Source organism: Sylvia atricapilla, chromosome W (genome assembly GCF_009819655.1).
Source record: "Sylvia atricapilla isolate bSylAtr1 chromosome W, bSylAtr1.pri, whole genome shotgun sequence".
NCBI classification, from domain to species: domain Eukaryota; kingdom Metazoa; phylum Chordata; class Aves; order Passeriformes; family Sylviidae; genus Sylvia; species Sylvia atricapilla.
In genome coordinates, this window is record NC_089173.1 from 11,044,131 (window position 1) to 11,056,285 (window position 12,155).

Below are 12,155 nucleotides of genomic sequence, written 5' to 3' on the forward strand. Positions count from 1 at the left end.
GCAGCAGGCAAACCATAGCAAGTCCCCATTACAAGCAGACTTACAAGGTACACCAGACTTAAAACACTGCACTTAACTACCAGCAGCATGGAAGGTGCAACAGATCCATCTGTTAAGAGTTTCACCTCCCTTGCCTCTCTCTTGTACATCAGGGAGTCCCTGTATTTGATTGAATCAAACAACATTAATTTGGTTCAATTCCCACTTTCAAACCATCTTTCTTCTGTTCAATCAATATGATGAATTCTGGTCTCCAGTAAAAATATTCTTTGGCATCAAAGGGAAAGAATAAAAAAAAGTCCAATCAGGCAATCCTTCTGGCCAGCTTTGCTGGACTTGCTGCCAACAGCAGCAGCTGCACCCAGCAGACAAAGGGTTACCTCCAGTTACAACACCTGCCTCATGCCAGGGCAGCAAAGTCTCCCACAGGTATAAACAAGAGACAGAAATTAGCTACAAAAACTGCTGTCCTTTAAGAGAGGAGCAACCAGAGATTTCTTTCCTTTGGGTACTGTTTAAGAAGCACTTTGCTCACTCCAGGTGTGCACCTGGCCATTTAGGAATGGCTGAGGTGAAGCGTGGGCCTATTTGCTGTGCACACTGTGAACTGTGACTGTGGTCTCTACACCAAACACAGCATCCTGCAATTTACCATTTGCAATTATGAATTACCCACTGAAATAAAGGTTCTTCTTAGTAGGATTGTAGCATGCTGGCAAAGTGAGGCTAATGGAAGGATATGCAGGTCTGGAGAAAGGGATGTCCAAAAATTAGCTGGGGAGAGCTGCAGGAGACAGAGATGCACAGAAGAGGGTGTGCAAAAGACAGATGTAGCAAGGAAATTATTTTCTCCACATTGAGTTTTCAGGAAAATATATTTGGAGAAGAAAATTTGACTTGCACAGTACTCTGCACAAATTGAACAGATGTTATAATACTACTTCCCAAGTTCTCACAAACAAACCACACTCAATTACAGGTATTTTCCAATCTAAATGAATTCTGGATTACATATAAAAACCATACTACAGATGCTACTTTTTCTCTTCCCTGGCCTGAAGAAAGTGGGCTGGAGTTGGAGAGAACAAATCAAAATTCCATTTAAAATCTCAATATACTTCAAGCTTAGCACTATTATACAAAAGAACCTGGGATGATATCATGATATATGGCAAATATAAAATAACATTCATTCTTCTCTCATAGACCTATTACCATTTTGCAGCAAGATGCAAGTTAAACTACACTCCTCTCAAAATTCAACATAAAATCTCAAAAAACTTACAAAGCAAGATGTTCAGTATTATACTATGTCCTAATATTTCACAGTCTATGGGCTGGTTGAGTACAGCTTGAACCTTAAACCCCTTATCAGCACTTGATTAGTGTCTCACTTGCTGCACTGTGAGGTTGTACCAGTAAGAGCATGGTACTGTGACATGGTGTAGCCCTGGTTCGTGCCTGAAATGTTTTGGTTTTTTGAAATTCTTTTCCCAGGGAATTTTCTGTAAACAAGAGAAGTGTTTTTGTAACTGTACCTATGTTTACATCCTTTTCCCTAGGAGGGACTTCTTCTCGATATCCCTCTGGTCTGACCAATGTGATTGAAGAGGTTTGTCTTTGTTTCACCAATTGAACTGGTCTGTGTAGAATAGTATAAAAAGGAAGACACATCCCAAAAACAAAGGAGTAATTTTCAGCCTTCTGAAGTCGGAGTCTGTGTCGTTGTGGTGTAAAACAGTGTTAACACGGCACAGCCACTCCTCAGCTCAGCCAGCTGGGGTCCTGATCCACAGCACAGTTCTACTCCCAGACATCAAATGCAAAAGCACCTCCCTGATCTCTGCTATCCTAGGAAAAAATTCTCAAACCTATGGAGAGCTTCAGCTTTTTAAAATCCCCACAGCACAAACTCATTGCAGGAACTGCCACCCTCTCAAAAGGGTGGTAAACACAGCCACAAGGTTTAAAGAGAACTTCACCATCAGCATCTTACCTGCCTCTGCCTCTAGTTTGAGACACACACTGTCAGCAGATTGCAAAATAGGCACTTGAAAGGCACTTTCTCCCCTGTGGCCTGGGCTGCACATGATGATTTACACAAATAAGCAAACTAACAATAATCCAGTTAACTATGTCTTTCACAGATTAAACCCCAAACTTTTGCAGATAAAAATCAAAAAGTATTAAAAAAATCCTTACATAGTTTAGTTTTACTTGTACCTAATTATTTTCAGATACTCATTTCTGTATAGTCCACTTAATGCAGAATTCTTTTTATTTCTGAACTCAGAGGGAGTTAAAAGCACTGTATAATTTGGAACATGGTATTAAAAACCATTAGGAATAGGCTGCAAGCTGCAACTCAAGGAATCAGGTAAAACCACACAGACCAGTTTACTGAAAACTGTATTGCAAAGTCTTTATCCACTTCAGATTAATGTATGAAACAACCAAATTGTGACAAACAGGACAAAAATACACACTTTTAACACTCAGTACTATAGAAGGGGGTTGGATGCACCTTTTAAGATCAGTGAACAGTTAAAAAAAGAGGGCATGAGAGAGAGTTAGCAGATAATTTAAGTAGTTCAGCTGGAGCCTAAATTAAAACAGTTCATGCACCATGTAACCCAAAGTAATTTTTTTTTAAATCACCACTCACAATAAATTCTACCTGAGCAAGTACACCACCATTCCCTGTTGACTTCTGTAATTCCCCTAATTAAGCACTAATAGAGACATTCCTTCAATCTAGGTAGTAGATTCATGATTCTATATTCACAGAAAACAGTATCCTTCCCTGCAAATCATCTAGCCAAAATTAAGGCACTGCAATGGAAAACAGCATCCATCATTACCTAAGAGAGGTATTGTGTCACTGTTTCCCCGTTGATACAAAATGTATCAAAATGTATTTGGCTGTCCCTCCCAGAGCATGCTGTGTTCACACTGGTGAGAACATAGCCCTTAGTTTCCAAAATATAAAATCATTACTTGCAGATTCTCTCACAGAGCTTGTAAAAGCATCAAAGGAAACTGTCCATGCTGCAGTCCTTCACAGGCAGACATTTTCTAAGTGCTCATTCTATTGCATATTTAGATCCACAGAAAAAGGGTATTTAACCACCTTCTCAAGGCATTTCCTGCATGGCTGTTTCACTGCTGCTTCTGCTGACACTCCCAATGAAGTCACTCCTACTGCCCAGCAGTGCTTGCCCTCCCACCCATGCAGATAAAAGGAGCCAAGGAAACATTTTAGGCAAGGCAGAAGCATTTAGAAGTATACCTCATCTTTACTTAGCTCTCCCTAAAACCCCTCCTTCAACTTCTGCTTCATGAAATTGGCTGTACAAATGTTTTTAAACAGAACAGCACCTGAAGTACAACAGCTTTGCAACAATCTTTCAAGAGGAAATTTCTATCACCTGTGGGCCAACCTATTCAGCATTGAAGCACGTCAGCATCTGCCTGTGAAAAGCTCTGCCTTCAGCAGCCTCCCACTGAACAGAAAGAACTGCACCCCACCTCCTCAGTTTTGAGAGCAAACCACCACCAAAGCTAGTCAGGACTTCTCTGCAGTTTTCTGAACGCAAACTGGAGCTGCTCATCCCACATTATCCATCACTGCTGGAAATGGGCCAGAGACCATTTTTGTAAGACAACCAAACCCAGTGCATGAGTTCATTAACACACAGACTGTGTGACTCCACTGTTTTATCAAGTCCTGTTAATCAGCTCCTTTCCCTTACAAAGCTTCTGAATGCAGGCTCTGAAAGTTAAAAGCCAGAAGCTACAGCATTCCCAAATCCAGTCTTGCAGAAACCAAGACAAAATCACCAAAGCTATAGGATGGGGTACAATTGACCTCCTTCAGCCACGGACCATTACAACTTGTTTCAGTTTGCTCGAGTATCACCTGCAAGCTGTCTCATGCCTACCTATTTTACCTGTTTTTAGGGCTGTCTTACACTATTTTTCAAAAAGAAAATTAAAACTTTGCCTACTCAGGAATGCAGGAAGAAAACAAAAATGCAATCAAAAAATTCTTAAGCATCTTACTATCTGTTTACAAGGTTGAACACATTTGATAATACAGTACAAATATACAGCTGTAAAGTGGTTTTGTCTTTGAAGGAGTCACCAGAAGGAACAGAGGCAGATTATCCACGGTACTGTCCCAACCAGTCCTCCAACACAATATTCTACCAGTAGGGCAGGAGCCACTAGAACCACACTGATGTACCAATATGGGAGGTAGTAGCTGAATGGAGCAGACTTCTCCTGGTCTTGGGAGTTTTCACATCCTTTTAAATCTGGGTGAGAGTAATGAAAAATTGGTTTTATACACTCAAATCAGTCCTCTGCTGAACTATCAGTATCCACTACTAGTGTGTATGAAGTGAGACACGGGGAGTGTTCCTACCTACCTACAGAGCCAAATACAGTCAGTATTGCTAAAAACATCTACAAATAATTTACCAGGTATGCTGCTTATCATCTCACTCATTTTCTATACTGCTAAATAGAAAAGGGCCCAGATTTACTTTTGTCTTGAAGGTATATTCCACAGAATTTAATTCTACCATGTCTTAGAGACCAAGGATAAACAAAGTCCTGGAAGGAGATCTGAAGGTAACACTGTGTGTGTTTGTATGAACAACATGGAATGCATGGGATTCATGCCCTCAAAGAAAACATCTGCTTCACAACTCAGGCAATGTGGAAGCTCTTCACTGTCCTTTGAAGATCCTTCAGAAATGTAAGGAATCGATTATCAGGTGAGTAAACTGCAGAATAGCACTACACACACTGAAAAGTGGCTTTCCTCAAAGAGAAGGAAGAGCTTTACACCCCTGTAAAAAAACCAGGCAGGGGGAAGACCCAGCAGAACTGTAAATGTCAACATCAAAATTAACAGGGAAGTTAATTTAGGATCAGTGATGGCTTTTCAGCTAGTGGATCTGCTGCAATATTTCAGGAACCACAAAGTCACCAAAACTCTCATCCTCCTTGCACACTTTGGGACAATTTTCAGGCTACATAGATAACTATAAAAGATACATAATCAGCAAGCACAAGTTTTTTCTTTTTTGGTTATGACCAGGATTATGAAAAAGCATTCCTGAATTGTGTTCTGATCTTTTTTTTCCTAGAAATGAATACAAAAATCCTGTGTAAGACAGTAAGACTCAATTCTCTTGGTCACTGTTCTTCTGTATCACTAAACACACCCACAAAAACTAGAACAAAAAAGCCTTACAGCATCAGCAACTGAAAGCATTAGTGGCACCCTGGAAACTCCTCTCCGCCATTACCTTTATGCCAGATTCCTACCAACCACAATTACTGTGGCAGTTACTCATACACATCTTTTTGTATCATCTTTCTTTAGAAAATAATTTCACCGTGGGAGTAAAAAAACAAAACCAAAACCTGGTCCTTTGGGCAGAAAAGAAATGCAGTTTCACTGCTCAATTCCTTCTTACTGCTCTAAACTGCATTAGGGAATTCCCTCTTCCCAACACCCGTGACAAACACTGAATCTCATCTTCCAGTAAAAAATAAGCTGCTACAAGAGCAACTGCAAAACCTGGATACACCACACCCTAAATGAGGGAAAAAGAATGGAGGTTGAAGCTTACTCCAGGTTAAGGAAGAGGCTACGTGTCTAGGAGGTGAACAGCATCAAACATGCACTGGAAGCAGGTAGCTCTCCTCCTCTGCTGGAGAGAAAAAAAGGGAGAGGGGGTATGAAAATCCTCTCCTCCCAAAGTACGTTAAAAGAGTTTGCAACATTCTCTACTCTCTGATCTCCATTATTTTATAACGTCTCAAACTAAGTCAGAACACCAACCATTACTGTTTTGCTTTTACTCTGGAGCAGCTGCACTGGCAGTCCAATGCAGATGTGTTACCTACCTAACAATGGAAGTAAAACAGGGTAGTTGTAAGGCATCACAAAGAGGTTTACACAGGTTAAAGTAGTGCTTGCTTTTAAATACCCAAACGGGTGGCCAAGTTCGCTGTATTTTCCACTGCTACTCACAAATACCTGACAAAGAATAAGAGAGATCGCTGTATTAGAATGAAGAATGTGAAGAATATTAAGCATGGGGCATTTAAAAATTAAAATCAATCTGAATCCAACTGCATTAAGTCAGTAAATTATCAAGCACAGACAAACCTGAACACATCAGGGTGAGTATGGACTTACATTCCCCAGCCACAAAACTGAGACATGCAGCATTTAGTGTACATCCAGTAAGTGTGGAAATGCTCTTCACAGAATAATCTTTACTGCTTTAGTGAAACTACTGTGAAGTGATGTCCTGAACAGTTTTTTGAAATTTTTAAAAATATGTTAGGGGACATCTGTTGAAGGAATGTTAATATAAACAAGCTATTTGAAATCAGTCTTCTGAATCAAAAATAGCACAACTAATATTTACAATACTGATAAAAAGAAATGCAAAATGTTTTTAAGCATATAAATCAAACAAAACAAACAACCACCCAAGAAATATCTAGATTATGCCCAGTGCCAACATTATCAAAATTGACTTTATTTTTTTAAGTGCACATATATGAGGGTCTTAACCCTGAAAAGCAATACATGTAAACAATATTTGAACAGGATAAAAATGGTAGATGTTCTTGACTGAGGCAAGCAAAATAACCCACATCTAAGTCAAATATAGCTTTCCTAGGAAAAAATAAACCTTGCAGCAAATAGCAAGTGGTTTTCCTCTGTTTTTTCAGGGCATAAGGAACTGGGTTTGTTACATGGTTTCTATGACAATGAGCCTATTTCCCTGATTTGTAAGGGTCTGACGTGTAGCTGGGAAAAGAAAAGTAGTTTTTTAAAAACAGCAGAGTAATTTTAGTAACTCGGGCAAATCATGTACCTATGAATGTTTAAAGGACATTTTTGAAATTAGGTTTTTTTAAGTAACGTTAATTTTTCTTCTGAATATGCATGTCATATTTTCAACTAAGTTGTAGTATTTATTAGGGATACAAAAGCAGAGACACCTCCAAATTCACCTTTCCAGCTGAAGTATCACACTAAGCATACTTCCGGTGTACACGTTAGGCTAATATTTAAAGGAACACCACCAAGAAGGAAGCCTGATTTTACAGAGGACACAGAAACTTATAAAAAAATTGCAAAAGGAGCATGTGACAAAGGATTTCAGCAACAGAACTTAGACCTCTTCAAGGCAAATCTAGCCAACAGGATCAACAGCTTCCATTCAATTCCCATTAGCAGCTTCAACCATCAATTGAAAATAATTTGCAGCTGTTCATTAGGTAACATGATGGAAACTAGTGCTGTGTTTTCCCTATAAGCAAATGGAAGCCTGCAGAGAATTTCAATTTAGCCAGAAATGGAAGCTGAGGGGCATATTGCTTAGCAAAATGAGATGGACCTAGAAAGAGAATTAAATGAGATTACAGAGCCTGTGGAGGTAACACTCAATTCTGATTCCTGATAATTCTCTTAGAAAGGAGGTAAGTGAAACCTTGACATGTTTCTTCTCATCTGCTGCAGAGTTTAAACCAAACCCCAATTCTCCAGGCTTGCAAAGACTGAAGAGCCTCAGATTACCCATTACATTTCTAGACTCAAATAAAGGGCAAGTACCTGCCAGCAGGTATGGGGAGACTTTCGTTCCAAGATGTACTGGGTGAGGGGTGAAGGCTCAAGCTCATACTTGTCAAAAGGAAGCTTGTCTATGACCATGGGCTCACAGTCCACACAGGAGAACCTCACCACGGGGTGAGCTGTGCGTGGAGGCTGAAAGGGAGGGAAAAGGGTATGAGTTTTAACATATCTATGGTAAACAAACCAATTCTCTTAAAAATATCCATAAGCAGGTTTTTTACCATCCTCTAAGTCTTAAAACACTCAGTTTCCACAATATTCCTTTGAAGAGAATAAAATACAAACTCCCATAACAGAATATAGATTAACTATTTCTCTAACTGAAAAAAAATGCTCACACACTGATACATTCTTCCCACTAAGAGAAAAACATGGTTAATATGCCACTATTTATCTTTATATTTAAAAGCCTTCATGTCAATCAAGCTACAACAACACAGACAGGTTTAAAGGAAACTTCAACTCTTCTTCCCAGCTTGAAATTCACAGAAAAACAGATATGAGACGGCACTCAATTCACAAAGAATTCTCTACAAATCTTTTTTTTTTCCCTCTTTAATCAGGAGGTGGGAGCAAGGGGAATGGACAGATACTACCTTGTGCACTTGTAAAGTGCAGGACCAGAACATGCCTAATAAAAGAGATGTTTAGAAAGGCCAGTGAGGCATGCCAAACATGTGATCATTTCAGTAAGAAAAGGAGAAATTAATACTGTTTTCTCCTCATTTTCTTCAGGGAGTAGCTCTTCTGTTTCAGTTTTAATTCTTCCTGCTAGTGAAAGAGTGCACACATGAAGTAATAGTAAGGAAAAAACCCATGGTTGATATTTTAAAAACAAATACTCCTTTTTCCATGTAAATGAATTTTATAAAGCTTTGAACAAAATTTAATAGGCTCACTATGATTTGTGGTACGTGAAGTAACTTACAGTTCAATTTTATAACCTTTAAAAACCATTCAGCAAATTAACTAACCATATACATTGAAGTGAATTTTCTGGATACAAGAAATGTCACAGGTTACAGTATCCACATTAGATTATACCACTGTTAAAAACAGTTTTAACCTTTTAAAGCAAAGTCACATCATGTTATAGAGAAAGTAAAAACTACTCTATCCATTATCAATTTTCAGTCTGTTCAGCTACTAGTGTGCAATCCTTTTTTCAGTTCTTATTTTACTTACCAGTGTTGGTGAATTCTGATCAGGCCAAAAAGATTCTGGGATTGGCCAATGCCCCACAGGAACACCCGTTTTAGGGTTAGGCCGTACATAAATGAGTTTATGACAACTATGCCACGGCTGAGAAGCAAATGAATTGATGGGCCTGGATGAATCAACAAGTCCATCTAAAATTTAAACAAAGCAAAATAACAAACAAAAAGAAAATGAAAAGCTACATGCATGCATTTGTCTGCTAGCAAAATTTCTGTACTAGCAGCCAGTAAGGCATTTCATTACTCTTGTTCCAAAGACATACAGATCTTTACATCAGAGGCTGAAATAACCTATGCATTCAGGTGTATCACAGAATCATCTGAGAAACAATCACAGTATTTGCTCTGATCTCCCTTCTGCTCCTGTGGCACAGCCATTACACAGTGAGTGCAGCAAAGCATACTCATGTATTATGGAAAATGTATTTGCTTAAGCTCAGTGTCTGACACAGCTCCCACAGGCAGCACCAAGCTACTGCTGCTGGTTCTGCTGTACCTGGAAATGCTGAGAATTGGCATTTTTATTTTTACATGGGCTGCAATGCTCACGGACTGATGCTGCTGCTAGTGGAAACTCAAAGAGGAGCAAAGTTTCTTGGAGAAGTTGGATCCATCTTGCAGGAGGCAGCTTTCGACACATTTTTAATTACAACAATTCACAGATCACTTAACCTCACAGCCTGCTACAAAGGCCAACGTTCCCTGCCAGTCCACTGCAGTGCACCAGCACAGACACCCTTGCAGGCTGAGGACAAAGAACTTTGTAGCACTACAGATGTAACCAGTAGTTTTCAAAGACTGCTCTTCAAAGCAAACAGCACAGCAGAGTTTACCCACTTAACCAATCTTCCTTGTTTTAAAAAGATTTTACATTACTAGTTTTCCTTTCTTTACAGAATTGGCCAGTAATACTGTGGAAACCATGTTTCAGTGACACATCAGTTTGGTTTCTCTGCATTATAAAAACAGTGATTTTTACAGCTTGGGTAAATCCTATTGTATTTCTCTCTAGTTTGGGACTTTGTCAATTCCCATAGATGAAAAGTCTTGACATTTTTATACATTCACAGCCACAGTCCATCACCATTCAAATGTGACAAACATGAAGTAAACAAAAAAACCCCCCAATTTTCACCTGTCATTTTGCCACATAGGAGAGAACATTTGGGCCACTAGAGACACAGGAATTTGCTGCTGTGCTGTCCAGCAGTGTTATAGGAAAGCCTTCTTTAAATAAGCAAAAGGAGAAAACAAACAGAGAAAAAGCTGATTCCAGAATGAAAGCAGGAATAAAGCTGGCCTTGCTAGAATGTTCAGGTGATGCTAAAAGCTATTATGTTTTCTGATATTCCAGGATCCTAACTTCCTAAACTGGAACTGGCCAGCCCTTTCCTCTTCCTTTAAGCCACAAACTTCAGCAAATCTGAAGAACTGCTTCATATTTGAAGTGTACCTTCCTCTTTTGCACTTGACTCACAGAGAGCAAAGTAATTCCTTGTTCTTTGCAGTTTTTCACTCACAGCTAAGAACATTCACCTGAAACTTACTGATCTGTGATTAATTAGCAAAATGAAAATGTACAGAAAATTAAGCATTGAGATTGCTTTAGAGGTGTTTAAGTGTTTAAATACACTACTGCTAGATTTAATTATTTTTAGTCTTGACAACACTGTAATTCAAACTTGAATGCTTCCTGCAAACATTCACTTTCCTCAGCCATCAAAAAATAGGTAAAAGGAGTGACACAGAGCCAGCCAGCATTAGTTGATCCATACAAGCATGTGCAGATATATGGCATCATTTAACTTAGGAAGGATCAAACTAACACTTGTAAAAGATGTACACTACAGGGAAAAGCTGGCAGGAAGGACATGGAAGACACTTAAGGACATCTACATACAAACAAAACATTTTGTCTTAAACATAAGGAGCAGAGGAAAAAAACCAACAATCACTGTACCTTCTCCAATAGGAGCTGGGTCTGGTCCTGACTTCTCAAAGTTAATAACAACTCCACTTTGGACTTTTTGAACTAAAGATTCTAAACACTGATTCAACATTCTTTGTGTCCGAACACAGTACGAACGACCTATGCAAGAGAGAAATTACATGGGGAAACAGAAAAGCAAATTTTGAGTAATCTTACTTAAGGAAGATGTTTTATTACCGAAGTCATACTGCCAAGGCTTGCAATTTTATCCAAAAGAACAGCAACAAACTCTGTACAAGTTTATGTAAAAGGCAAAGTACTTTGCAAATGCAATACAACCAAGAAAAAGCACCAAAACCCCACAACCTGCTGAGATTTTACTTGTTACAAAGAAGAGGCCATTAAAACTTTATCAAGCTGGACCAAGGCCAAGTTTATAGATGCCCTTAGGAAGGCCTGATTTCACCAAGACTATGTAATCTATCTGCTTTTGTCTACCCAAACCTCCTCCTCCCACACAACAATTTCTCCAACCTCCAATTAAAAAAACCTTCTAATCAATATATCAAGCAATAGCCTCCAGAATTTTTTTTAAGATTAAATTTATCTTATCAGCCCTGCAGCTGAATTAACATCTCACTAATAGCAGTCCTGCTCAATTCAACACTTTAAAAAAAAATTTAAAAATCCATCATGATGAGAAAAGCCAACCTCCAGAATAACCAAAGAAATTTTCCAAAACCTCCTGCTACATTTAGAAAATGCTCTCACATCTAGATCTGAAATAGGAATATTGCTTTATTATAAAGTTCTCCTGTGCTACTGGAATCCAAGAAAGCACTACATGGATTCACATGGACACACAGTAATTCAGACAGAGAAAACAGGAAGAGGTGAAGGTGAATTAAAGGAAAATAAATATTTTAAGGCAAATGCCAAATGTGAAGCAAAGCAAAAAAGCATAGTTACCTCCCGTAACCTCACACATCTGTGTGATAGCAGATTGATCAGTAGGCACACTCCCAAGCTGCTCTGGTTCAGCAGATGCAGCTCCTGGCAAACGCAGTACCAGAGCAAACAGCCTTTGATCCCAACGGAATGGTTCTTTGGTTAGTTCACTTCCAGGCAAAGGAGAATTCAATGGAAGATGAAGCTGGTAAAAAAACATTTAGGAACATTTTCCAGTATTTGACAAACAGCTAAAAACATCATATCCGAATTCATTCACTTATCTGAAAAAGACCCTGTTTCTCTCCAACCCACTAATTTATCTGAAGTTCTCATCTCAAAACCCTTACAGACTATGAATTTGGGAGCTGCGCAGTGACAGAATAGATGG

General features: G+C 38.9%; 1 protein-coding gene and 1 long non-coding RNA gene across 7 annotated transcripts in view; both read right to left on the reverse strand.

Annotated features, from left to right (window-relative positions):
• Window positions 1-12,155, reverse strand: part of LOC136373300 (uncharacterized) — a 71,181-nt gene that overhangs the window by 14,788 nt on the left and 44,238 nt on the right. The gene's annotated exons all lie outside the window — the stretch shown is intronic.
• Window positions 1-12,155, reverse strand: part of LOC136373288 (integrator complex subunit 6-like) — a 39,741-nt gene that overhangs the window by 8,245 nt on the left and 19,341 nt on the right. For 2 of the 6 annotated variants that reach the window (XM_066338189.1, XM_066338185.1), the window contains exons 5-9: window positions 11,786-11,969; window positions 10,847-10,975; window positions 8,855-9,018; window positions 7,649-7,801; window positions 5,923-6,055 (exon numbers count right to left, since the gene is read on the reverse strand). In XM_066338189.1, coding sequence (XP_066194286.1) covers window positions 5,923-6,055; window positions 7,649-7,801; window positions 8,855-9,018; window positions 10,847-10,975; window positions 11,786-11,969 — 763 coding nt within the window. Of the gene's footprint in view, window positions 1-5,645; window positions 5,727-5,922; window positions 6,056-7,648; window positions 7,802-8,854; window positions 9,019-10,846; window positions 10,976-11,785; window positions 11,970-12,155 lie in introns of all 6 variants that reach the window. The other 4 variants (XR_010745614.1, XM_066338188.1, XM_066338187.1 and 1 more) reach the window with 3 other exon arrangements.